Source organism: Dermacentor andersoni, chromosome 3, assembly GCF_023375885.2.
Source record: "Dermacentor andersoni chromosome 3, qqDerAnde1_hic_scaffold, whole genome shotgun sequence".
NCBI classification, from domain to species: domain Eukaryota; kingdom Metazoa; phylum Arthropoda; class Arachnida; order Ixodida; family Ixodidae; genus Dermacentor; species Dermacentor andersoni.
The window spans coordinates 138,415,372-138,442,851 of NC_092816.1; the positions used below are offsets into that span (position 1 = coordinate 138,415,372).

The 27,480-nt window shown below is 49.6% G+C and overlaps 2 protein-coding genes across 3 annotated transcripts in view; one reads left to right on the forward strand and one right to left on the reverse strand.

The window, feature by feature from the left end:
* On the forward strand, positions 1-25,588 carry LOC129383206 (phospholipid-transporting ATPase ABCA3-like). Of its 2 annotated transcripts, none has more exons than XM_072287301.1 (5): positions 1-332; positions 14,399-14,607; positions 15,116-15,289; positions 18,049-18,265; positions 23,069-25,588. In XM_072287301.1, exons 1-5 carry the CDS (start codon positions 255-257, stop codon positions 23,426-23,428), a joined length of 1,038 nt encoding a protein of 345 aa, XP_072143402.1. In that variant the 5' UTR covers positions 1-254; the 3' UTR covers positions 23,429-25,588. The 2 variants fall into 2 exon arrangements, with proteins under 2 accessions (XP_072143402.1, XP_054923544.1); XM_055067569.2 differs by having other exon boundaries at positions 2-332; positions 14,399-14,586.
* Positions 25,589-25,954: 366 nt separating this feature from the next.
* LOC129383118 (uncharacterized) overlaps positions 25,955-27,480 on the reverse strand; it is a 36,179-nt gene continuing 34,653 nt past the window's right edge. Inside the window, exon 9 of the mRNA XM_072286916.1 lies at positions 25,955-26,128. Within this exon, the coding sequence (XP_072143017.1) occupies positions 26,023-26,128 (106 nt within the window). The 3' untranslated portion in view covers positions 25,955-26,022. The remainder of the gene's footprint in view (positions 26,129-27,480) is intronic.

Consider the following 27,480-nt stretch of genomic DNA (forward strand, 5'->3'; position numbering starts at 1 on the left):
TTTAAAGCGCCAGTTATTGCTCTAAACGACGCCTGTTCCGCTCGCCGCAGCGTTTCCCCTCGGTCTGATCTCGCTCCTTGCAGGCGAAAGAGGCGATCGGTCAGGGTGCGTCGAAGCACGCACTGGTGGCCCGCGACCTGCACAAGTGGTACGACGACGGATACGTGGTGTGCGGCCTGTCGCTGGAGCTCAAGCAAGACGAGTGCCTGGGCCTGTTGGGCGTAAACGGTTGCGGCAAGAGCACCGTGGCGCGCATGCTTTGCGGCCTCACCAGCATGAGCATTGGCGAGTGCCGCATGCCAGGCGTCCAGCTGTCCGACTCGGTCAGAGAGGTGGGTCAGCACCAGCGAGCGCACTCCCACAGTCTTGCGGATACAATCACCTTCGCGAAATTTCGAGTGATCAGCATTGGACACGTGGGCGTGTACGGGTGACAGCGTTTCTGGCACTCTGTTAAGAGAGCGTGCTTCGTGCCGTGTCAGGAATTATGTCACCAATAGACGCCGACGCGTCCGATGTTGGTCACGCGAACACTCGCGAAAGCTATGGCCTCTCCGTAACTGAAGGATGGACGGCCTTGCAAGCTACGCTGAAACGACGGCAACGACGCTGAAAAACTTGGAGGACGTTTAAGCTTCGCCTTCAAGAGCGGAACGCGATAGCGTTACCGCACCCCGTTCGCACCGCCCACTCATTTGCTCAGCATGCTCTTGAGTCAGACAAAGAGGAAACGTGCGCCTGAGCAAGCGGAATGAACCAAAGAACTCGGTGTCTCGGAGGGAGAAACGATCTACGCGAGCCAACCGCCGTGATCGGCACGGACAGCCGGGCCGCGACGCGCCATGAAGGCGGACGCGATCATGGTGCTGACGCATCGACGGGATCGTCCTCTATCTCGCTTGGGAGCACCACGCAGCCGTTGTAGTGATTTTAAGATGAAAGGAAGAGAAAAGTGCAGTGCCGTAACTGTCTCTCAAGGGAGGGCACCTCAACAGCACTGCACGGGGTAAGGGGAGTGGAGAGAAAAAGATGAGAGAGAGAATGAAAGAGAGCGGAAAAAAAACAAGAAGGTTAAAGAAGAAGCAAAGCGGGGCTTACAGCCGCGCTCTCAGCTGAGTCTCGTCACAAAAGCCAAGGAGGGCAGCAAGCGCTCTCTTGGCGATGGAGGCGGGGGCTGCGGGAAATAGGAGATCACCCTCCGTGCTGCACGGTAGTCCGACTCGGCGATGTGAAGCACAGAGCGCGGTGCGCTCAACGTCGAAGGGTGGGCAACGCAGAAGAAGGTGTTCCAGAGTCTCATCCTCGCCGCATTCCGTACACGCGGGGCTGCCTGTTCCGTGCAGTCTGTGCAATCGGGCGGCCGTGCTGTAGCAGCCGACGCGCAGCCGCAGGAGAAAGGAGCGATCCCAGCGGGAGAGGCCGGCGCGGGGGACCACGCAGCCGCATGACTCCTCGCCAGCAGCACGGCACACATCGCAGGGGACGCTTTCCCAACAGACGCGCTACGGCGCAGCGATCACGTCAGAGGCGTCCCGCATCGGACGCTGCGCCTAGGAGTCGCGCTGTGAGCGGGAAAGAGGAGCCGCGTCGCCTAAACATGAGGGTTGGAGTGACGCACGATGGAAGTTGGGAGGGGAGAGAGCGAGAAAACTTATTAAACGCAACGGTATTGGGGCATCCTCGCACCGGTCCCCGCACGGCCCCAATGCGCTCAAACGAGACGAAGGGGAGACGCGGGCGAGTGGCGCGCCACTTGTCGGGGCAGCGCCGTACATTGCCAGGAGAGGGTCTTCTGTTTTTGCCGCAATATGGCTCTGCGTGTGCGGCAAGCGCAGAAGAAATGTAGCGGAAACGTACTTCGCTACGCGTTTAACTACGACTTCTGTAATTTACATGCTCATAATTACCGATATACACCGCAGTATAACTTCCTACGGCACGTTTCTAAGGCAACACTGCATTCACTAGAGGCACTTTTGTCCCACTTTGAACCATCGAAGTCATAGCTGAGGGAGTCTACTTCCGGCCACCGAGCGTGAAGAACGTACGATGAAGGGCTCCGTCGGAGCGGCTACAGCGGCCATGCCTGGTCGCGGAAACAGGGCTATTGCATCGGACAACGAATACCAGGTCATACTGCCTACTTTGCCTACAGGTTATTTTGACTTAAACTCCGTTTTCCTGCACGCCCATACCGGGTGGAAGATTTTCGTGATGCGCTCGCTCCACTTTCGCTCCTGCCGGAAGTTATTGCCTTAGGCGCGTATCGCATGAGTCATGTGTGGGCGTTTACGTTCAAGGATGCTGACGCCGCGAAGATTCTCAACATCGGCGAATTGAAAGTGAAAAGTGCGAGATGTCTTGTGATCGACCCTGCAAACTAGGATGTTCGAATGAGACTGCACTGGCTCCATCACACCGTACCAGATGAGGACGTGCGTCTTGCCTTCTCGCCATTTGGGAAGGTGACAGACGTCTCAAGAGAGCTGTGGCGCGCTCACGGCGTGCCTGATAAGGGGTCAACTACGAGGATGGTAACATTGAAGTTGAACGGTCGCGTGAAGCTCGATGACCTGCCGCACCAGGTGAACGTAGCTGGAGAGCTGGCGCTTGTTGTATCGGGCAGGCCACCCCTGTGCCTTCGCTGCCGTGGCACAGGTCATATTCGGCGTGACTGTCAAATTTCACGGTGTGGTTCGTGCCGTCACTATGGACACGACGAGGGCCAGTGCGCACGGACGTACGCCAGCGTCACCGGGCCAGTGAGCAGCGACGAGACGTCAATACTTATGGATGAGGCCGATACGGACGAGGCATCGAAAGAAGCTAGCGGACCAGCGGTGCAGGAGACCACGTCGGCTGCTCCCCGGGCGCATCAGTTGGACGCGCAACCCAAGACCCGCTCATCTCCTGGACAGACGCTTCTACCACCGGCACAGGACGCCGAGGCGGCGTCAAAGAACGCAGCGGAAACGCCTGACGCGACTTCGGAGAACGCCACCCAACCGCTGGCGGAGCCCATGAACTTTCCCCTGAAGGGTCCAGCCACATGGCCGGAAAACGGTCGCACGATGATGCTGTGAGCAAGGCGTCGCAACCGGATGAAATAGGCGGTGATGAGCTTCCTTCTAAAGCAGCAGGTATGAGGCGAGCGTCCTGGAAACTGCGGTCGAATATTCCGGCCGAATCACGGCAGGCGGGAAAACCGCCTCCGTGGTCTCGTGCTGTAGATACCGAAATGGGGTATGGGGGCTTGCGATGTTGTCGTGAGGGTAGACACCATAAGATAGGGTTTCTTTTCTCTCGATATGGCGATCCACCTTCCTGAAGCGTTACGTGTAGCGACACTGAATGTACGAGGTCTTGGAGCAAGAAGGCGACAGTGTCAACTTAGTCGCCTTCTCTTAGAAAACAATCTACACGTGGTGGCAATGCAAGAATCCAAAATTGATAGCCAGGAAGCGACTGATCGAATGGTGTCCACTTTCCGTCAGCATTACGATGTTTGTGTCTGTCATTCTGTCGGTGCCTCTGGTGGTTGTGCCCTTTTCATCCGCAATAGTGTCGGTATAACTGTACAATCGCTCTTTTCGTGCCAAAGTGGACGCCTCCTGGTTGTCAATTTTTTGCAATATCGTCTGAATTTCAGTGTCATTTGTGCTTATGCTCCAAATGTAGAGGCAGAGAGAAAACAGTTTTTTGAGCATTTTCAGACGTATCTTGATCGTAAAAGAGTACTAGTTTTGTTGGGTGACTTCAATTCTCTGTGTCGTTCGGTAGACCGTGTAAAAGGTTTGCCAGTGCGAGATAAGAGGGCGGAGGTCTTGAATGTTGTAGTTCACGACCACAATCTAGAAGATATCGGAAGTGTTGTCACAAATAGTACGCGTCCGCAATTAACACATTTTCAAGGCGATAGTCCTGCACGATTGGACAGGCTGTACGTGTCGCTTGAACTTGTGCCACTATGCACATCGTACGAGGTTAAGCCAGTGTCTTTCAGTGACCACTGTCTAGTTATTGCAACCTTTGGTAAAAAAGAAAGCAAGAAGTACTTCAAGTGGGAGCTTTGGAAACTTAATGCGAAATTGATAGAGTATCAGGGTTTCGTTAAGGATGTAGATGAGAAGCTAAAGAAGCTACTCGCAGTGCAATCTTTAAGTATCTGTGTAGAGTGGGAGGAGTTTAAGCGATTAGTAAAAATGAAAGCCATCGAAAGAAGTAGCACATTGCGTTATTAAGACAAACGAAACGAAACACTGCTTCGTGTGCAACTTGAATTTCTTACGGGTATAGAATGCTCCCAACCAGGTACCTACACCAACGAATTAAGGAACATAAAAATTCAGTTGGAGAGAATTGATGCAGAAAAGTACAGAGCGGCGGTTATTCGTGCACGGCCCGAGAGGCTGTGGGCCGGTGAAACGCCCACAAAACGTGCGTTAACGGACTAAAAACGATACGCTTGCAATAAGGAAATACGGCAAATAAGAAGCGGGAATGACGTTTCGGAGGACCGCAATGTAATCAAACGCGTCGTCGCTGATCGTTTCAAAGAATTGCTCGGTCAACCGCGCAACATTATAGGGGGCTTTAAAGCGGAATTTCTGTCGTTAGTGCCAAAGCTGGATGAAGAAGAAAGAACGCGTCTGGAACAGCCAATTTCCATGAAAGAAATAGAGAATGCAATGATGCACTACCTGTTGGCAAAGCACCCGGCGCTGACGGCCTAGGAGTAGCATTTTATAAAACATTCAAAACAATTATAGCCCAGATTCTAGTCAAAGTTATTGCTGAATCGTATCAGCAAAAACATATACCACTGTCCTTCACAACTTCGCACATCGTTCTCATCCCAAAAACAGGCACCTGAAAAACGTCAGTTGGTGGGGTCTTATCGCCCGATAAGCCTTACCAACGTCGACTGTAAGATATTTATGAAGGTGTTGGCCAAACGATTGCAGGGTGTGATAACAAAGCTGGTTGGCACGCATCAGACCTGTGGTATAAAGGGTAGAAGCATCGCCACGAACATACACGTAGCTCGAAGTGTGCTAGAATGTTGCGATGTATTTGGCGATCGAGTGGCTATGATGGAACTAGGCCTTGCTAAAGCCTAAGACCGTGTTTCCCACGGTGTTCTCTTCGCCATATTAGAGCACTCCAACGTAGGAAGCGTAATAACAGACGGTGTCAGGATGGCGTATGCTAACTGCTCAACTCGGGTCATTGTAGACGGGGACCTGACAGACAGCGTGCAAGTGCTCTCTTCTGTGAGGCAGGGATGTCCGCTGTCGCCCCTGTTATTCGCGGCTTACCTTGAGTCTTTGTGCAAGGCCATTCAAAACAATGAACGGATAACAGGCTTCAGGTTACAGTCAACACAGGTGAAAATATTGGCGTATGCCGATGACATCGCTATATTCTGTTCCAATAGAAATAGTACTTGTGAGGCCGTGGCGGTAGTTGAATCCTTCTGCAAGTGCATCGGGGCGCAAATAAACTGGGAGAAGAGTTATGGGTTTTGGCATGGTGAATGGGAAGAAACGCCAGACTACTTCGCTCGACTTCGGTGGTCAACCACTGCAATAACCTACCTAGGCATGCCTCTCGACTCTTATCGCGACCCTGAGTCGTACTGGAATGAACAAGTGGCGAGAATAAAGGGAAAGGCTAACGCGTGGCAGGGGCGACAGCTGTCAATGTTCTCGCGCGCCACAGTCTGTAACCTATTTCTTACGTCCAAGATATCGTATGTCATGAATGTGCTGTGTGCTTCGCGGATCAACATAAAAAAAAATCCACCGTATCTTCGCCGTTTTCATATGGACATCGACTTGGGAAAGGACCAGCCGCACAAACTTGTTCTGGCCAGTAAAGAAAGGGGACCTTGGGTTGGCACATTTATTTGTGCGACAAGTTGTGTCGCGCTTTTTGTACCTTCGCGATCAGAATGGTGTGTTCCTTCTCACAGTCAGGCAAGTGCTTTTATGTCGTCACCTTCCAGGATGTGTTGTATGCTCGTGTGAAGCAATGCATGGTGCTGTTAAGGGTTACCTGCGAAAAGTCGTGCTTGCGTACAGAATGTTGCATGTGCAGTTTTCAGTGCAGTATCTCGCCAATATTACTAGAGAAAAACTGTATAAGGACCTAATTGACACTATGCTCCCTGTACCGATCTACCGTATGTCAAACCGTGGAGGCCCAGGAGATGTCCTCATAAGGGTTAAAAGAATGCCAGTACACCCTTCGGTAAAAACTTTTTTCTTTAAACTGCACACTAACACATTATCAGTTAAAACATGGATGCATAACAAGGGTATTTTTGTCCCGTGGTCCATTAACTGCTTCTTATGCAAGAAACCTGAAACAATAGAGCATGCGTTTCTGGATTACTGGGATCCCATATTTTTCTGGGATGTGCTACAAAGGACTTTAAAGAAAGAGTTACCTTTAGATCCACATGGAATAAGATTCTTACCGATAGAAACGCAGTCTTTTCCGTATGACGCTTTAATGCTCCTGGGCCTCCACAATCTGTGGAAAGCTAGAACGCAGTTCAACAATGCTGATGTCAATTCGCGACCTACATGGGATCACTTCATCGAATCTGTAGTACGGTTCAGGGATGTCCATCGGGCACTCCCTGAACAGCCAACATGGATTTTCATGCTAAATAAACTTGCAGCATTGAAAAAATTTTAATATGTCGTGCCAGCAAAATCCTTGCTGACATGTGTTTATTTTTTGTGTATTTTTGTGTATGTCGGAGCCGGCAATAAAGAAAGAAAAGTCATAGCTGAGTGGTAGCATCTCCGTCTCACACTCCGGAGACCCTGGTTCGATTCCCACCCTGCCCATCTTGCAAGTTGTTTTTAGTTATGAATTGCCTTCCGTCATTTTTCGCTCACGGCCAACGTCGCGGACGCCGACGACACTGGCTTTTCTGCGACACGAGCTCCTTAACGCTGTCGCGTTAAAAGGAGGCCACCGCGGGTGTATTTCCGCACGTGCATTGCCTTACTCTTAGCCAGTGATCCCTTTCGTGGAGTTGTCACAGTTATCGAGCTATTTCTCACGCGCAACGCGTGCTTGCTGTCCTAGTATGTTTACAGATGTTGTCGTCGTTATATACGATAGCGAGATTACCCATCGCAATCTGACTGTATGGACGTCTCGCGGACACTGCAATACATTCCCGAACTAATAGAAGCACTGTCGGCTGCTCTCGAATGTTCGATGACAATAGCGGGCGTATTAATGGCGGCCAGAATGAACAAATGAGATCAACTCCCGTATTACGGTACTCCCACCTACTCAACGCTCCACCTCGACTCAACAAAAGGAGTAATCCTATATGCGCCCCAAGGGTAGCAGCATATTGCCACATCCAGTACGCGGCACGTAGAGGAAGACGAAGACTTCGCGCACTGCGGAAGAGAAGAGGAGGTCCCTGCGCGATCATTTTTCAGTTGGCCTGCAAGTAAAGTGTTCCTGCCATTTTTTTTATCTGTTCCTGGTGCTTGTGAATCGTGACACTGGTGGGGGCGCTGGGTAAATGTTTGGGACGCCTGCCACATCAAGCCTAGGACGCTTTCCGCGTGTCGAAACACCTGTTCATCGTGCCAGCCGTCGCCTACTAGGCCTAAGCCCAGAATTTGGTCCCCTACCAGGAAGTCTGCCTGTTATCACGAGCGCCCAAGCCACGGCAGAACACGGCCCTGCACAGGTGACTCTGACTCCTCGATCTTCCGTGGGCTTTCATGGCAATGCCTACGAAGATGCAGAAAACTGGCTCAAGGAACACGAGCGCGTAGCCAAGTATAATGAGTGGCATGCTGGACAGAAGCTATCCCATGTGTATTTCTCTCTTGAAGACGGCGCCCGCATGTGGTTCGTAAATCGCGAGGGAATCTGGCCAAGCCGGGATGAGTTCCGCCGCCAGTTCCTCCATACGTTCGGGAGCACCGAAATGCGAGACCACGCGCAGCGTCTTCTCGAATCCCGGATTCAAAAGCCGAATGAAACTGTTGCTATGTTCGCTGAAGACATGGCTCGTCTTTGTCGTCATCCAGACCCCGATATGCCCGAGGCAAAAAAAATCAACCACCTCATCTGCGGCGTAAAGAGCAGCTGTTTGCCAGTCTTGTGCGGAACCTGCCGATGAGCGTGGATGAATTTATTAAAGAATCGACGGCCATAGAACGCGCGTTACACCTACGCAGCCGCCAGTATGATCACCTGAACAGCACTGGACCGGCAAGCGCCGCTGCAGTAACGGTCACAGACGAGGGTTCCTTGCGCCAGCTGATACGCGACATTGTTCAGGAAGAGATTAAGAAGCTCACTGCCAAGCTCGGTGAATGTACAGCTGCGTCGGCGGCTGAAGTTGTGCGCCAAGAAATAAAGCAAGCGTTTGCGGCTCCCGAGCCAAATCCCTAGATGTGGCAGCCCATCTACGAAGATGTTGTCCGTCAGTCGCCACTTCCGATGCCGATACTGCAGTCACATTCCCAGACGTGGTAGCCCAGCTACGCAGATGTCTGTCAACCGGCACCTCCGATGCCGACGCCGTGGTATCACCAGCAGTCAGCACCGGCACACCTTGGTACCATAGGGAACAACCGACGTTACCACCGCTTCGTAGAACGGACTTTTGGCGCACAGCTGACTACAGGCCCTTGTGCTTTCACTGTGGTGAAGCGGGCCACATCTGTCGTCGTTGCCTTTATCGTGTCGAAGGGTATCAAGCGCTTCCATTCACTGCTTCTTGTCGTGCTTTTGACGGCAGCCGAGCGAACATCGACGCGAATTCGACGAGCTGGCAAGCCGATTCCCCCGGTTACCGGCCACGCTCCGCTTCTCCGGGACATAGTTTTCCAGCTGCAAAACGCAGTTCCACCGACGTGGCCCGAGGGCAATCTCCCAGCCCACGCCGGGAAAACTGAAGGCCGCGACCTCAGGGGGGAAGGTTGCCACACGTCGAAGTGCCGAAAATCCCCCATTGCCGTCGAACAAGAAGCCGACACAGCCGGATGATTTGACGACAAACGAGATTGTTAGCGCCGATGTTACTGTATCAATTGACGGCCACGACCTGACGGAGCTAATAGACACTGGCTCACAGTTTTCTATCGTAAGTGAAAAACTGGAGGACAGACGTCGCAAAGTGAAAATGGAATGGTCAGGGCCGCACATTAGAAGTACTGGAGGCCAGGTACTGACACCGACTGGCAAGTGTACTGCAAGGATCAGCATAGGGTATTCATCATTCGCCGCAAACTTTGTTATTCTCCCCGACTGCTGCAAAGATGTAATTAGGTATGGACTTCTTACGCGAGTTCGACGCAGTCATCAACAAACCATAAAGGTATATTAGCCTTTACTGGGGACGAAAGTGCAGAACTACAACGCAAGTCTTTGCGCATCATAGACGACGTGATCGTACCACCGTTATCTTGCCGTCTTGTTTCCGTCAGGTGCGACACAGAGTACCATGGTGAAGGTATTGCCGAGCAGATAATTACGATTTTGTTCACTCAAGATATTACCACGCCCAGAAGTCTTGTCAAAGTAATGCATGGGCAAACAGAACTACTGCTGACAAACTTCAGCAAGCAACGACGACACATAGCAAAAGGTGCAGCAGTTGCTTACCTCGACGAGATTGCGGAATTCGACGAATGTTTTGCATTACAACAAGGAGAGCAAGACGCTTCGGCATCTTACCTGTTCTTGATGTGAGCGCGAGCTTATCACCATCGGAAAGGCAGCGCTTTGTGAACCTACTTCACTAGTTTCGCGATTGCTTTTTGTCGACATCCAGAGTTGATCAGACGCCACTGACGAAGCACCGGATTATCACGGAGGAGACAGCGAGACCATTCCGACAAAACCCGTACCGTGTAACACCAAAAGAACGCGAAGCGATCCGAAAGCAAGTGAAGAAAATGACCAACGACGACGTTATCCAACCATCAAAAAGCATGTGGGCATCGCCGGTAGTGATGGTCAAAAAGAAAGACGGCAGTCTGCGTTTTTGTGTCGACTACCGTAAGCTGAACCGGGTGACAAAGAAAGACGTATACCCATTACGGCATACCGACGATTCTCTCGACAGGCTGTGGCATGCCCGCTACTTCTCGTCGATGGACCTCAAAAGTGGCTATTGGCAAATCGAGGTTGAAGAGAGAGACAGAGAAAAGACTGCTTTCGTAACGCCTGAAGTGCTTTATGAATTCAAGGTCCTGCCTTTCGGTTTAAGCACAGCTCCAGCAACATTTCAGCGACTCATGGATATGGTTCTTACAGGCCTGAAGTGGCAGACATGACTAGTATACCTCGACGACGTCATAGTTCTTTAGGAAACGTTCGAGGGCCACCTGAGACGGCTGCTGGCGGTTCTACAAATGATCCGGTCCGCCGGCTTAACACTGAAAGCAGAAAAGTGTCACTTTGGTTTCGATGAACTCCAGTTCTTAGGCCATTTTGTGAGTCATTAAGGCGTCCGCCCTGACCCCGACAAGATCACAGCCATCGCAATGTTTCCAACGCCAACGGATAAGAACGCAGTGAGGCGTTTCCTAGGTCTCTGCTCGTATTACCGAATATTTATAGCCAATTTTTCACACAGCTTCACCGTTAACGCGCCTTACAAGAGAAGACGTTGCCTTCGTATGGGGCGAAGAAGAACAAGCAGCGTTTAGTGATCTCCGACAGCTCCTGCAAACACCTCCTATACTGGCTCACTTTGACGAGGACGCTCCTACCATGATTCATACGGACGCTAGCAACGTAGGTCTAGCCGCTGTGCTCGTGCAGTGGCAAGAGTCAGCCGAGAGAGTCATTGCATACGCAAGCAGGACGCACTCACGTAATGAGTCTAATTACTCAACCACAGAAAAGGAATGCCTTGCGGTACGTGGTATGGGCAGTTATGAAGTTTCACCCGTATCTCTATGGCCGCTCCTTCAGTGTTGTCAGCGATCATCACTCACTTTGCTGGCTGACGAACTTGGAGGATCCGTCCGGTCGACTAGCGCGTTGGAGCTTAAGCCTTCAAGAATTTGACATGAAAGTGGTGTACAAGGCCGGACGAGAGCACTCCGCCACCGACTGTGTTTCAAGATCACCGAATGAGCAGGAAGTCAAAGAAGATGACGAAGACATGGCTTTTATAGGTGTTCTAGACACGGCCACGATTGCTCGTCAGCAGCGAGAAGACAGCGAACTGATTCCGCTTATTGAATTTTTAGAAGGCGGTATTACAAGCGCGCCCAAAACATTTGCAAGAAGCTTGCCACCATTCTGCTTCCGTAGTGATGTTCTTTACAAGAAGAACTTCTCTGCAAGCGGAAGCAGCCGCCTACTTGTCGTCCCAACGTGCCTCCGTCATGAGGTCTCGCAAGTCTGCCACGATGAACCGACATCTGGCCACCTCGGATACACGCGAACACTGGCCCGAGTCAAAGAGAAATATTACTTGCCAAGGATTGCCACCTTCGTGAAATATTAGGTGCGCACGTGCCTCGATTGTCAGCGACGCAAACCACTATCTATGAAACCAGCTGGAACCATATATGAAACCAGTCCAACTGCCCACGACGCCATTTGCCGAAATCGGGATGGACCTTCTGGGAGCATTCCCGACTTCCAGTACAGGCAATAAGTGGGTAATAGTTGCCACCGATTACCTGACACGCTATAAACAAACCAAGGCCCTTCCATGTGGCACCGCACTCGAAGCAGCGCGATTCTTTATTGAAAACGTGGTTCTGAGGCACGGTGCACCAGCGGTGATAATAACGGACAGAGGGACTGTCGCCCGGACTGTCCACTGCCTTTACGGCTACACTTCTAAAGACAGTGCTTAGCCTCAACGGCACGGCTCACCGAAAGACCACAGCCTATCACCCGCAAATGCACGGCCCAACAGAACGCTTGAACAAAACTATCGCCGACATGCTGAGTATGTACGTAGAGGTGGAGTACAAGAATTGGGATGACGTTCTACCGTACATCACATTCGCTTACAACACTGCTCAACAGGAAACAACGCGAAATACACCGTTTAGCCTTCTTCATGGCCGCGAAGTGACGACGATGCTCGAAGCGATGTTGTCACATGAATGCGGGGATACAGCCACGGACGCGGAAGCTTTCGCTCAACGTGCTGAAGAAGCGAGACAACTCGGCCGCGTCAGTATCGCCCAACAGCAGGACTACGACGCTCGACGCTACAATCTACGGCGCCGCTCCATCACATATCAGCCAGGCGACAAAGTGTGGGTTTGCAGTCCCATCCGTCAGCGAGGGCTTTCAGAAAAGCTACTCAGGCGGTACTTTGGTCCGTACAAGGCTTTACGGCGCCTCAGCGACCTGAACCATGAGGTTATCCCTGACAGTCCTGCTTCCTCCAGGGCGAGGCAACGTGCACCAGAAGTTGTGCACAATGTGTGAATGAAGCCCTATTGCTCGGAATAAAGTGCCCACACCTCGTCTGACACATCTTCCTGCGTCTAGGTGAGCATCGGGACGATGCTCTCTTTGGAGGGAGGCAAATGCCCTATCCAGTACGCGGCACGTAGAGGAAGACGAAGATCTCGCGCATTGCGGAAGAGAAGAGGAGGTCCCTGCGCAATCGTTTTTCAGTGGGCCTGCAATTAAAATGTTCCTGCCCTTTTTCTATCAGTTCCTGGTGCTTGTGAATCATTACAATATACAGGATTTATAAAAAAAAAGTACAGCGTCCCCGTATATGTTCCTTTTTGGGAGCATTAACCGGGACACTACAATAAAGTAGATGGCAGCGACCCTCCTCATGAGAGGTGGTCACTACGCATCAATGACGCTTCACAGAATTTCTTGGAGAGCGTAGCATCTTACCAGGTGCGGCGCTGTACTCAACTCGGTGAAGGGGACGAGGAGCTTCGGGTCGAGCATCGTTTAAGAATACGGGCATGTATATATTCTGCGATCTCCAACTGTGCTCTCCTCTATCGCTGCCACTGAAGAGCTGATTTCCTTCCTAGGTGCAAAGCGTGCCTAGTAAACACTTCTATCCGCTCTATCTTCCCCATTATTCGAATTTCGGCTAGTGCTTGTGTACTTCATGAGAGTACCATGTGACAGTAATATAGTTAGCTGAATTGGAGTGGCGGCCTGTCGTGGTTGGTTACTGCTGCCCGAATCTTCCAAGAACAATGTGTGGAAAAATAAAGACAATCGTAAAACAGTTTTTATGCCGACACTTCCATTTTTTATTACTCTTGCACTCCTATTTCATGAAAGAACTGGCAGTACAACAGCCCCCTTCATACACCCCTGTCCGCTGGATATCAGAACTGAAGACTTTTTGAACGTTTCAACCTTCCTCCTCCTTCTTCACTCACCTCCTTAATCTTCTCATACGTGGCACAGTAAGCTATATCGAATGTCCCACGTAACTAGACCTAAGCTTTAAAAATATTGACACGTGTACTTATTTATCCTTTCCTGGGGTGCTGCATTTCACCCAGTCACAACTTAAAATTATCGCTCAGCATGAGGCGCGCCTGCATGATTGGAACTTACTGGAATGTTATCGATGGTTCTTAGCATTGTCTTTTGTCACAGAAGCCTCTGTTATCTGATTGTACGCGCGACAGACACGAACTGTGTAGTACTCTCTGGAGGACACGTCGGCACCAGCGGTTACTATGGAAATTTCGATGACTCATGTGTAAAAGCCGACGCGCTTGACCGCTTCAGATTTTCGACGATGGCCGACTGCGTTCGCCGCTATCGTTGTGCTTTCAGCGTAACTTGCTTTTGTGGGCACAGGTCCGCCCAACAAAAAGTTAGCCAAGCTTTACACAGTTTTGCTACTGTGTTTCTTACCGTCAATACCACGTGACAATATGCAGATGCCACGTACCTGGGCAGAACCAAGGTAATGCTGTTTGCCTTCGCTTGGAAATACTCAGATCACTTCTTGCATTCCACTTAATTACATTGTAATTCTTAATTAACTTCTAAAATATTATAATTAGATGAAAAGCTTCAAGGAGAAAATTGTAGAGCAACATGAAAAACTCCCGATACAGCTTTCTGTTGCACGATACACCGTACGTAAAATTGTTTCTCCAAGCATGAGGGAACCCCACGAGTACACGTCAAGTGCTTCGAGCGGCTAGCCACGCGGAAAATTTCCGCGTATTCGCGGGCTCGGTCGTGCTTGTACAAACACTTTTATGTTGCACGTATTAATTGAGCAACAGAAACCCCCTTTATGCACGCTACAAAGAAAAGCAGTCTTTTGATCTGGCATAAATCTTGCCTGAACTCCAACCTGAGACGACCCTTGTTTGACCAACCTTGACCACTACTTCATCCTGCTACCTTTCTTGCGTTGCTCCAGTGGCAGTCCCACCTTGGTTACTGCCCTCAGGACGACGCCCTGATGGACGCCTTCACAGGCAACGAGATCCTCGGGTTCTTCGCCCGACTGCGCGGAGTGCCCGAAGACAAGGTCCGTGTCCTCGTCGACAGCGCCGCCTTCGTCGCCTACGTAGGCGACGACGGGCTCCAGCTGTGCGAGACGTACAGGTGCGGCGTGGCGGTGGTCATGTGAGCCGTCTTCGCTTGAAATATTGGCATCTGGGTCTCACTTTGGTACATCGTGAAACCTAGCATGATATAAAAGAGAAGTGAATTGAACTGGCGACCGTGAGCAGAAGCCCAAAGGTTTACTGGGTCAGTGGTTCGCTTTCAGAGTGGCCCAAGGTACTCATAGCCTCCTGCGGCTCACCTCTGCAATACTACCATGGCAACATAGGCCTCGAAAGCAGCAATCAAAACATTAATTAACATGTTCTAGGTAATTAGTAGTTAGACCACGACGGCTGCTCATCGATCTAGTGTTGGCCTCACCGAAAGGCCAAGTAGCGAGGAGCGCATCCTCGCCTGCGTTAAAATTAAGCGCATTTTGTTATATGTTTCCGTTAGAAGGGACTTCCTTGTTGCTTATTTTTCTGCCAGTTCCTTAGCCTCTCATGTCATTTTCACTATCGCTTTTGCCATATAAATCACACAAGTTTCCTTGGTACAGTTCGCTTATAGACATATTCCTTCTCAGCTCAGGCACCAGGCGCAAGCTATCGACTGCAGTGGCGGTCATCGGCTGTCCGCGGGTCGTCATCCTCGATGACGCTACCGGCGGCGTCGACCTGGTTGGCCGAGAAATGATTTACGAAACGCTCCAGGACATCACCCGCGTGGGCGCCAGCGGAGTCCTCTTCACCTCGCGCAGGTACGGAAATTTGTTTTTCTCCGCGCTGTGGTAACAGCGTGTGTATATGTGTGTCTGCGCGCGCGTGCGTGCGTGTGTGTGCGCGTGTGTGTGCGCGTGTGCGTGTGTGTGCGTGTGTGCTTGTGTGCGGGTGTGTACGTGTGTGTGCGTGTGTGCGTGTGTGCGCGTGTGTGTGGGTGTGTTTGTGTGTTTGTGTGTGTGTGTGTGCGCGTGTGTGTGTGTGTGACCACGGTAAACTTCCGGTAGCGTGTTTTCGGCAGCCAATTTTGTCCCACGAAAACGCAAGTCATTTTTCTCCGCTATAGTAGACCATAGTCCTGATGTGTTCGCCTATAAGAAACACGCCCAGTGCATCGAGCTTCTGCGTCTTGCGCGTTTCTGCCCCCGTGAATGAGTTAAATTCATTTATCAATCTACATTTTAACTGTGTACCAAAAGTGGCGCCTGATGTTATTTCCACTAAATTTAGTGGGCTGTTCCACAGGGCGACACCGAAAGGCTCTTGTAACGTCATGGTTTAAACACTAAATGGGATAACACAGGCACTCAGAGAGAGAAGAAATGGCCATTTTGATGAGAGCCCCCGCCACTTAAACTTAAATAGGGTGGGCAAATAATTTAATGTTAATTCATCCGAATGCACGAAATCACATTTTTTTTTTTGCGCTCACGTCGTCTTGGAGAATGCGAAAATCTTTTCCGTGAGAGACGCAGTGGATGGCATGTGCGGGTGAATGCCGCAAAATAATGGACCACTGTGCAGCAGCGTCTATTCGAATCATCAGCACGTTGTTTTACATTACTATTAATTTGGAGCCACCACGGTTTCCTCACGCGCACCGTTTTTCGCCAGCATTGTTCCCCACTTGAGTCACTTGCTCGCTCATACGGCTTTGATCAGGCGCTCTTTGTATCAATGAAAAAAAAAAGAAGCTGATTTGCTGTTATTGTTATCGGCTTCGACGTTCAGGCGTTGTCGCACAAACTGACAAGCTTGCCGACTTTGAACTTGGGCTGAAAACAGACATCGTTTGTTAAACCAATGCAGGAAAAAACATGCCGTCGGCCGCTAAAGCATAGTTTATGTAGTCAAGGGTTCGACAAAAATTCTTCTGGCTAGGTAGCATAAAGAATCAATGGGCGGTCACTGACCAAGTCAAGGTGAAGAAGCAGAGGCGTTTCAGAGCCCGCCCGCACTTTGCTTTAAGAGAGGCAACCGTATTGCAACAAATGCTGTGTGGTGCACGTCTCACCGACTATCGATATAATTAATCACAGATTCACCTAATCCACAGTCTAGCGTGTTGCTTCCTCAGAAAAAAAAATGCCCTATATCACGGAAATACTTTGGATTGGACGACTGGAGCCAAGAAAAGCTGTGTGTTCTGGCTGTTATGTTGGTATTTTGCTGCCGCACACCACTGATCTTTAACTGTTTGCGCACCTTCACCCAGTATACACGTTGCTTCAAATAAAACTTGCCGTTACTTGAGCTCTCTGTTGTCCATTCTTGTCCAGACGTATCGCGCTGTTCCCAACTATTCTCGTAATGTACCACCAAGTTTATTTTCAACCTTTGTGATCTATATACCGTACAGCAAGCAGGGCTGTAATACCATGTTTTGTGGTGAAGCTGTAGTCTTCTAAGTATAAACGTCACGACGTTCCATGTTCTAAAGATGTTAGACCCCAATAATTTTTTAAGGACTGGATGGCATATATAAGAAACTTCCGAATAGTTACTATACTCTCAATTTACGGTGACATACATTACTTCAGCGTTCCATAGCGATAGCTTCCATGTGTGAGCTTTCGTTAAAAAACACTCGGTGGTCGAAATATCGATTTCCAATTCCTCCAATTTCTTCCAATTTCCTCCAATTTCCTCCAATTCGGTATTTCTCATAGTTACATTGTTGCTTTGGTGCGCCATACCCAATCAATCAATCAATCAATCAATCAATCAATCAATCAATCAATCAATCAATCAATCAATCAATCAATCAATCAGCCAGCCCGCCAGCCGTCCGGCCCGTCGGTCGGTCGGTCGGTCGGTCGGTCGGTCGGTCGGTCGGTCGGTCGGTCGATCGGTCGGATTACAATCGGTTAAAGAAGCCCTGGATATGCAGTTTAGCGTGCAATTTTCTGACCCAAGTGCTTTGAAAGAGGCTAATCGAATTCGTAAGACTCGCACACCTACGTCACCAGCGCTCGCTGTACGCAGCAGCCAGCGGTTTTCGAGTGCGCAGCATCTCAGCCGGGATCACGGAAGGCAATTATTATACGTGCCGACTTCGCAACCATTTGGCGCTGCAGTACTCCCCTGACAAGCGACAGGTCTTACAGCAGCTCAGAAGTTGATATCATCCAACACGGCAGAGAGTCTCACTCATCTCGAAAAAGCCATTTAGAGTTGAAGATAACACCAGAAAGATAAGAAACATGAGCCTGGTAGCATGTTCCACCACGCCGCTTCAAGAACGTGATCATACCATAATAATCATCAATAACAACAACACGGGAACAACAGCAATTATGACGGCAACGACTACAAGGAAGACAACAGCAAAACTAGTAGCACTTTAGCCAGGAATTTTTTGAAAGTTCACGTCACCCGGAATTTCAGATCAACCATGATCATAACGAGATCCGGCTGTCACCGTATAATGGCGACTGTTCGCACTAAATCTTAATGCTAGTGTTTAAGTATTCTCGTTGCAGCAGCTCTGCAACTGTAGGGATGTGTGCTGTCATCGCAGCACGGAAGAGTGCAAGATGGCGTGCCATCGCGTGGGCATCATGGCGGGCGGCGAGCTGAAGGCACTCGGCACTATGGAGCAGCTGAAGGACACGTTCGCCAGGGGCTGCACCATCAGCTTCCGCATCTTCGAGAAGTTCACCGGCTACGTTGGCACCGCGGTCGACAAGGGCGTGCAACAACTCTTCCCGGGTGCCAGGCAAGCCGAATGCCGGGAGGTATATGTGCTCCTTTGTTCACGTGCATGGCTTGGCTGTGCGGATGTTGTGGCGCACAACTCCTCTACTCCCTTGTGACTCATTGAAGTGTTTGCTGTTGTAGGAACATCCCAGTTGCAAGTATATAGGACAGGCTTCTTGGCTAGCTTGGTGCAGTTCACACTTGATTCAACAGCGCGCAACAACAAGAGAAACAAGTAAAGACAAGATGGGAGAACGGTAGCATGTTAACTGAAAGATTTATTGCACAGAAGCAAGTACAGTGATGTAATCACACAGGGTCAACATGCCCTCGAAATGAGGAACTGTGTCGTCACTCTCATCATCTGTTTGCCACTGGCCGTGAGGAGACAGAGTCATGTGTGTACGGGGATTAAGCTCCCGACCTAAAGTTTGGCGGGCATTCATTTGTTCGCTGTTTTCTGTTGTGTTCTGTTTGCTTGAATGGTGCTCGTGGTATACCTTGCTACGATGCGGGCGCCCTAGCCCTAACAATTCTTCCTCCACTGAGAGATAATTAGCCTTCTTAATCTGCGTAGGGATTAACATTGCGGCGAGAACACAAATCTCCTCTTTTTCTTTTTTGCGAACTGCTCTTGAGGTACGCTTGTTTGGGTAGTGCTGGTCTTAGCGCTAGTTTAAGCGTTGTATTGGGGCTCACCGGCTTCAAGTTTAGTTTGCTTGCCTCTTTTGCGACCATCCACACATTATTCTCCAGCGGTATACCCGATCACAGCGAGCGCGCGCGTCCACACCGGCTGTGAGCCGGTATTCGAAGGGCACTCACAGAACTCGCATGGTTTCAGGACTCTGCAGAAGAGATGGTGCTCTTGTGCTCTGCGCATTGAATTTCGCCTCATACGACATTATGTAAGGGCCAAAAAAGGATTCTGCATGGTTACCCATAAGGAATGTTTACCCGAAGGGTTCGACCAGTGTCCAATGTCCTTCCTCAATATACCCGCAGTCCCGTTTGTGCCATTTACAACTTGGACAGCGATAGCTGATGCCCCTTTTTTACTGAAGATGAAGGCCTCCCAAATAGGGATGGGCGTTCATTGAAAAGCGTAGTAACCACGCTGTGCCGCGCGAAGGACTTGGCCTTCTGATTAATCGACGCATAGCGGCTGCTCGACGTATGCGTCTTTCATCATACGCGTTGAAGTGTAGCACGGACCCTAGAGCGTGCATGCTATGACTCTAAATGCATTTTGGTAAACACAGTTCAGGTAGTCAGAAATAAACCACGACTATCCAATATAGCTTTCCTTGTAACCTTTTGCTTTCAGACGTTGGCAGACACTAAATAGAAACACTAAATTAAGCTGTATTGGTAAATTACGCTTCTGAAACAAAAAAAGATCGCTGTTACTGTGAAACTGGGCTTTATAAACCAGAAAAAGACCCAGTAATGAAAGACGGTTGGCGACGCCACATGGAAGTTAAAGCACGAGCTCGTGAAGGCGTCATACATTTTGACAGCGTCGACTCGCATGTAACCATGGCAAAGGTATAATGTAACGCGAAATGTAAGGTGCCTTAAGCGAATTGAATAAAGCATTCCAGCAGAACCCACCTAACGATGAATGTCGACGTTAATGCGAATGCATTGAAGCAATGGAACGACCCGCCGCATTGCCAACGCGAACCGCGTTATGCGTGAGGCGTGTATATTGTCACGTGGTAGTGACGATAAAGAGCACAGTAGCAATACTGTGAAAGACGAAACTAACATTTATTGGGCGAACCTGTGCCCACAAAAACAGGCTACACTTAAAGCACGACAATAGCGGCGAACACAGTCGGCGATCGTCGAAAATCTCATCAGCGGGTCAAGCGCGTCGGCTTTTATACATCATTCGTCGAATGCTCCAGAGTGATCGCTGGGACCCACGTGTCTTCCACAACGTTCTACGCTACTCGCGTCGCGCATACATGCAATCAGATTACACAAGGTTCGGTGACAGACTGCGAATGGAACCATCGATGACATTTCAGAAACTTCCGATACATGCGGGCGCGTCCTGCACTCTGCAATAACATTTGTTATCGGGTGAGGTAGTCGGTCGCCACGATGATCCAATTATTTCCGGTTGTTGAAGTCGGAAAGGGTCCCGACAGGTCCATTCCGATCTGCTAAAAGGGTCGGCAAGGAGGCTCGATCAGCTGTAGTAATCACGCTGGTCTTGTCGGTGGCGTCTTGCGTCGCTGACAGTCTCGGCATCTCTTGGCATAACGGGCAACGTCGGCGATAATGCGCGGCCAGTAATACCTCTCCTGTATTCTCGATAGCGTCCGGGAGAATCCGAGGTGCCCAGTGGTCGGATCGTCATGCAGGGCGTACAGTACTTCTGGACGCAGCGCTGAGGCAACAACAAGAAGGTAGTTGGCGTGGACTGGTGAGAAGTTCTGTTTTCCTAGTAGGTTGTTTTGAAGCGAGAGCGAAGACAACCTCGCTCAAATGCCCTAGGGACAACGTCGGTGTTCCTTTCCCAATACTCAACGAGGCCTTTAAGCTGCAGGTCTGCTCGTTGCTCTTCAGCGAAGTCTTCCGCGCTTATTATTCCAAGGAAAGCGTCGTCATCCTCGTCATCTAGCGGCGGCGGGTCAATGGGAGCGGGTGACACGCAATCGGCATCAGAGTGTTTTCGTCCGGACTTGTAGATTACAGTGATATCATATTCTTTTAGTATGAAGCTCCACCGCGCCAGCCGTCCTGAAGGATCCTTTAAATTCGCTTGCCAACACAACGCGTGATGGTCGCTGACAACTTTGAATGGCCTGCCACACAGGTAAGGGCGAAATTTTGCTGTCGCCCAAACGATTGCGAGACATTCCTCGCACATCCCAACGGACACGCTATGCTGTCTAGCGGCGACGCCGGGCAGTCCACAGCTTGTGCGTGTGTGACCACAAATTCAGACAAGAATTCCTAAATTTATGAGATTCTTACGATCATCGAACGGCGCCGCATACTCAGCGGCGCAAACCCAGTGACCAAAGCCGGCGCGACACAGGTCCCCTGAAGGGCGGCACATACCTGGATACATACCTGCAGTGTCATGTACCCAGTGACCCAAATTGGTACGACTGTTAGATTTAAGCCCTGTTCACCGCCTGCTCATTCCTAATTGGTATGGCGGACAGTGACAATTGCAACACGTGTGGTGTAGGAGAAACAATCAAACACCTACTGTGTGTCGGCCCAACATACGAAGATCAGCGAATTCCCTTCGGACAGCTTGAGGGCACCAGGCCGTTCAGAGATCTTGGGACCGTGGCCCTGTGAACCTGCTAGTACAAAGCCACAAAAGCGCTGCAGCATTTCCTCAAGTGCACCAGCCAATAAGACCTGTTGTGATTGACTGAGCGATGACCTTTGATTGTGTGAGTACTAGTGCAAAGTGTGAACTTCTCATCTTTCAATCCCTTTTCCCCAGTGGCGGGTAGTCTACAGGGCTCAGTTTAGATAACCTCCCTGGCTTTCCCTTATTACTTCTTCCTCTCTCTCTCTCTCTCACCTAGTAGACCATAGACTACCCAGTGACCCAAGTTAGCAGGAAATCGGTTAGAGACAAAGATAGATGGATAGCCCACGGAAAGTCAAAGAAGAATCCTAAGAGTGTTACTCACATTATTAGACATTGAGGCACAACTCTGACGCCGTTCGACTGGTCCCCTTACAAGAAAACAAGTGTTGTCATCTTTAACGTATTACATACTCAAATTCGTAGTCTGAACATGTCGTCTCGAATTTAGACCTCCAGCTAACTGTGCCGTATTAACACGAAAGCGGAAAAAGAACAAAATGCCCTCCGCGGGAAAAGGCCTTTTATAGCTCTTGCTTACAGGCGCCAGCGAGAGCGCAGGACGTTTTTGCCACCGTACGAGAGACTGCATAAAGAGAAAATCAGTAGGCGACGTTCTGCATAATGGAACGCGAGCCTCGGAATCAGTCAAGCTGTAGCGTATTTTCGATAACCTGGTGGAGCCGTCATGACACAGGTTCCGACCTATACCACATTTGTGACAATAATTGAAAAGTTGGGCTTCTTGATGATTAATGGCCATATAGGCCCAGCGCGAGGACGAAAAGACGGACAGGAGTAGACACGGCAGTGACTTTCAACAAATTTTTTTTGCAAAACGGCGCCCAGCATATTGTCACGTAGTAGTGACTGTGAATATTACAGTGGCTAAGCTGTGAATGACGAATATAACTTCTTATTCGGCGAATTTGTACCCACAAAAGCAAGTTGCACTCAAAGCACAGCAATACTGGCGAACACGGTCGGCGATCAACGAAATCTGACCTGCCGGTCAAGCGCGCCGGCTTTTATACATGAGTCATCGAAGGTTCCAGAGTAATCGCTGGTTCCTGCATGTCTTCCGGACAGTTCTACACAGTTCGCGTCGCAGATTACGCAAGCTTCGGTGACAACAGACAGCAGATGGAACCATCGATAACATTCGAGAAACTTCCGATATGCGGGCGCCTCCCCCGCATAGCGATAACATTTGTTGGACGGAGAAAAGTGGTCTCACGAAAAACATAAACGAGTACACGTGTCAATATACACATAATCACACCAATTATAGGCATTTGGTTTGCCCTATATATCAGCGCCGCTCGCACTCGCCCCTATTCTCATTCGAGCATGAATCACAGAGAACTGATATTAGCAAAGTACTTTAATGTAGGGAGTCGGTTTTCGCAAAGCCAACGCATCGAATGGATCTGTTCACGGAGACACTGCTGGAGTAATCCACCAATTCTGCCCCTCGCTCTTGTCACTTTCTCAGGGCGTGTTTCTCTACTACATCGACTACCGCCTTCCCTGGAGTCGCGTCTTCTCGCGTATCAACAAACTGCGCCGCTGGTTCGTGGTCGAGTCTGTGCTCGTCTCGGAGAGCTCGCTCGACGAGGTCCTGCTGGGCATGGCGCGAGCCGAGCAGGCCGAGGACTCGGCCGAAGCCCAGCTGGCAGCCAAGGATGCATCGCGCGACCTCTACGCGGGTGACCCCTGGGGTCGCGAGGAGCAGCACAAGCATGAGCGCCGCCAAAGGCTGCGCGAGAAACGCCGCCGAAGAGACTCTCCGACGCAAGCCAGCGAGTATGAAACGCACAGTCGCCATGGCACCGGCACCGGAGTCGAAGTTTAGGCCTCGTGCTTCCCAATCTTGGGACACATTCGAGTCACGCGAAGCGAAGCGTCGTTGCGCATTTCCTAGATCAAGTATAATAATTATTGCCGTTTACTCGTTGCCAGACTGCGAACATGTCCCATATATGTTTTAGCTGGAAAACCGTTTCTTTCTTGTGTAAGCTCGTATGGGCGGTATGTTCCGTTTGTCGTTATCCATGGAATTGTTCAAAATGCTTGTATAAAGTTATATTCCCGATTGGCGCCGGCCTACTACTACATGTGATCAGTCGGTGCACTGGTCATGCGCAACACGGTAAGTGTGCTGCTTTAACACACGGTGCAAGAGATTGAACGAGAAGAAAGGGGGTTAATAACCGAGGGGCCCGATTTTTATTGGTCATATCGTAAGAAGCCAACAAACACTGACACCAAGGACAACATAGGGGAAATTACTTGTACCTAATAAATGAAAATAAAGAAACGATAAAGTAATGGAAATGAAAGTGGATGAATAAACAACTTGCCGCAGGTGGAGAACGATCCCACTACCTTCGCATTACGCGGTAGCTCAATTGGTAGACCGTCGCGCGCTCGTCATTCGCGCTCGAATGCGTCAACGAGATACGAACCCAGTTCCTCTCGCATACGATGTAGAAAGTACTGTGGTGATATAGTAGAGCATCCGCTTCGTATGCAGGAAGTACCTAGGTTCGAAACATGCCACGGAAGCCCATCGGTCCTTTTCTAGTGACTAGAGATGAACCACGGCCTTGCACTCGGTTGTTATGAGTTCTCATCCAGAAGGGAGGTCCTGTGCAGATTTGCGAGGGTATCTGGGCACCAGTTGTTCCCACCACAACTTTGGTAAGATAGTCGAGCTTCCGCTGCTGCTGAAGGAGGCAGACAAGTGCTGCCACCGGGTACTTACCGGCAAAATAGGTAAAAGCACGCCCCCGGTCAGATGCTTGGCAACTACGGATTTCAGACGCTTGGAAAGACACCCACCTATTGGGAAGTTGGTGGCATGGGACCGCAAGACTCCTTTTTTAAGTGGGGGTGCTTTTCGTTGGTTCTTAAACACCAAGCATAACGTCACGAGCAGTGCACCCCTGGAAAGCCGGACACCTGGCCGCAAGGGTTCTTGTACTCGTCTTATAAAACGGTGGATGTCCGGCGAAGTTGATCGAACAAAGCACCTTCCGAACTGGATGACGTACTCATTAGGCAAAGCTGCGGCAACGGGCACGCGTAACGGGTGCCCTCGACACGTTGTATTTTTTTCAGATCTTGTGTGCTTTCTGTTCAGCTTGGAAAAATTAGAACAGATGTTTCCATGGAAACGAATTTACATATTATTCAATATGGTATTCACCTTCCCCACCGAAGGTTCCACACATGACTGGGCATGGTCACGCTCACGATCAGAAGCACGAACATTCCCAAACTTGGAGGTCGTAGCGTAACGCCAGAGCGTGCGATGAAGCGTGGGTGCTTTTCTTGTCGTTTGGTGTGTAGTTTCATTTGACGGGGAGTTCGAGCTCAGTGTAAAATGTACGAAAATGGAACATTGCATTGCACCGGCTTTCATGGGATTTACGCTGTTTCCGGTAGACTGTATGGCTATGCATGCGTGTACGGGAATATACTATGTTGTACGGATCTATCGCGTGAATATATCGATGTTTAGGTGCATACATTTATAAGTCTGAAGTATGTGGGTATACTATATACATACATATTTCATACATATAGATGTATACACCTAAAAATATTATTAAACATATGTGACTTATATTTCCTCTATTATGTATGGATTGGGTCGTTGCATTGCGTTACGACCTCCAAAATTTGTAGCAAAGTGTGGGTGTTTTATGCTGCTGATAGGTCTTCCTTTTTGTTTTGCACTTTTTATTCAGGTTTTCCTGTAATCTTCTACAGGCTTTATGGTTCGTAAAATGCAATAGTTTCGCCATCTCATGGATTTATTCAGCATTTCTGTAGACCATTATTCTACATAAGGCATGATTCACTTTCTCGCTTGCTTCATTTTTTCTTCCTTCTTGGCACTTGACTTTATGTTCATTCTCTAAATTTCATCTTTGTTCCACTTTTGTCGGAGAATTATTGGTGTCGCGTGGTATGCCTTGCTTCTGATGACCCGCGGCAGAAAATGTACAATTACTTTCAATAAAATATTACTTTTATAGAACAGAGTACAGTTCTGCTTGCAACGAAGGCCACCAGCAAAACCCAAGCAGACTTCGGGTTCTTCGCACCACGGTTGGTGGCAGCTGCTGGGCCTGCGACCAGCCGTTCACTGTCTGCGATGTGCACTGAGGGAAACTGCGCTAAACGCTGTCATTTTGTTTCGGTGAAACACACACACAGACACATTCGAATGCGCTCATTTTCTTGAACCACGTGGTGACTAAACACAAGTGAATGCCACCAAGCTGGTATGGTACATGCACCTGACGAAAAGAACAGTGAGTCGTGTGGTTCCCTGCACCAGAATGTCAAACCGTACTATCGAAGCCATCTGGCAACCGAAACACAGTTTTATTGAAGATGTTCAAGGTGACACGACTTGTCTTCTGGTCCATCACTGGACTAGTAAGGGTAACACGGTTTGTGACCATCAGCCACGTACTTGTCGGTCCCTGTACAGTTGAAAACATCGCGGAACTTCAGCCAGGTAAGTATTAAGTACAGCAACCTGCATTCACCGGAAAATAATAGAGGCAGTGCCCATAATAAGAAAATGCAGAGTGAGAGAGAGAGGGAGAGAGAGAGATGCGCACACAGTACAGGCACACGATCACAGCCAGTCATGATCTCCACACGGGAAAGTATGCACTGCAACTCTCGGGAGAACGTGCCAGCTACGATGATTTTCTTTTTTTTTTTTTTTGCACAGTGATGTAGCTTGTGCGATAAGAAGTGCTCGAAAGCGTTATCCGCAAGTTTTACCGGTGTCCTGGGAGAACGAAATGTTGCAAGTTTCGATAGAATGAAACCGCACTTCAGGCATACCTACGTGTGAGTTAATAAGGGCTCTGGGAAATATTACCAAGTAGTCGTATCCTTTAAAGTCGTCATTGACGACGCGCGTAAACAGTTATTATGCTGTCCCGGAATAAATAACTATAGCAGCGAGTTTCAATTCGCAAGGAAAGGAGGGGCTTCTCTTGGGGGATACGCGGGCAAAGGTTATTATGTGTGTGTCAATTACGGTATGCAGAAAAAAAAACTTCTATACGGATGTTCTCCCAATATCCTGGGGAACAATAACAAATGTCGCACCGAATTGTAATGCTGGGCACGTTATTGGTAATGCACGAGCAAAGTTAAAGTGCGTGGATGAATTAGATTTACTGGCGTTCGAAGGAACTACTATCACAAACACTCGAAAACAACTATAGCTTTGCAAGAAAATTAGGATGAAGACTGCAAGTTCCCACAAGGGTGCCGCTTTCTTTTTCCCTCCAGACTTTGCGTTCCCCATACCTTTCAGCTTTAGTGTGTACGTGTTTAGATTTCCAGAGATAACTTGCACAACGCATTCATGATACACACTTGTTTGCGTTATTTACGTGACCTGACACCACCACAACCTCCAAATTGGCTTGGTCAGGGCAACATTACAGCGGTACATCTAGCACGCACGGCGAAAGCCACAGCTATCGTGCTGCTTTCCTTTGAAAATGAGTTCATTTGTGCGAAGTCATCATCATCAGAGGCCGCAGCGACAGCCCACGCGCAATGCAAGGCGAAGGTCTTCCCCGGTTTTGTTTTGCTAGCATTGCATCAGCTGGCACAATCCTCCAGCGTCCTAAGCTGCGTTTTTGTCCCTCAGCAAGCTACCGTAGCTGTCGGCATCAAGCATTATGTGGCGTGCTCAACTCCACTTTGACCAACTGCTTGCGTTTGCTCTCCAATCCACATTGCCTTGTCATCTTGCATCCGTAGCTGTCGGCATCAAGCATTATGTGGCGTGCTGAACTCCACTTTGACCAACTGCTTGCGTTTGCTCTCCAATCCACATTGCCTTGTCTTCTTGCATCTCCT

Coding starts and splice junctions, on each gene's coding strand:
- LOC129383206 (XM_072287301.1), top strand. CDS start 255: ATGCTTTGCGGCCTCACCAGCATGAGCATTGGCGAGTGCCGCATGCCA. Junction 15,290..18,048: donor GTCCTCTTCACCTCGCGCAG/GTACGGAAATTT, acceptor CTGTCATCGCAG/CACGGAAGAGTGCAAGATGG. Junction 18,266..23,068: donor GGCAAGCCGAATGCCGGGAG/GTATATGTGCTC, acceptor TCACTTTCTCAG/GGCGTGTTTCTCTACTACAT.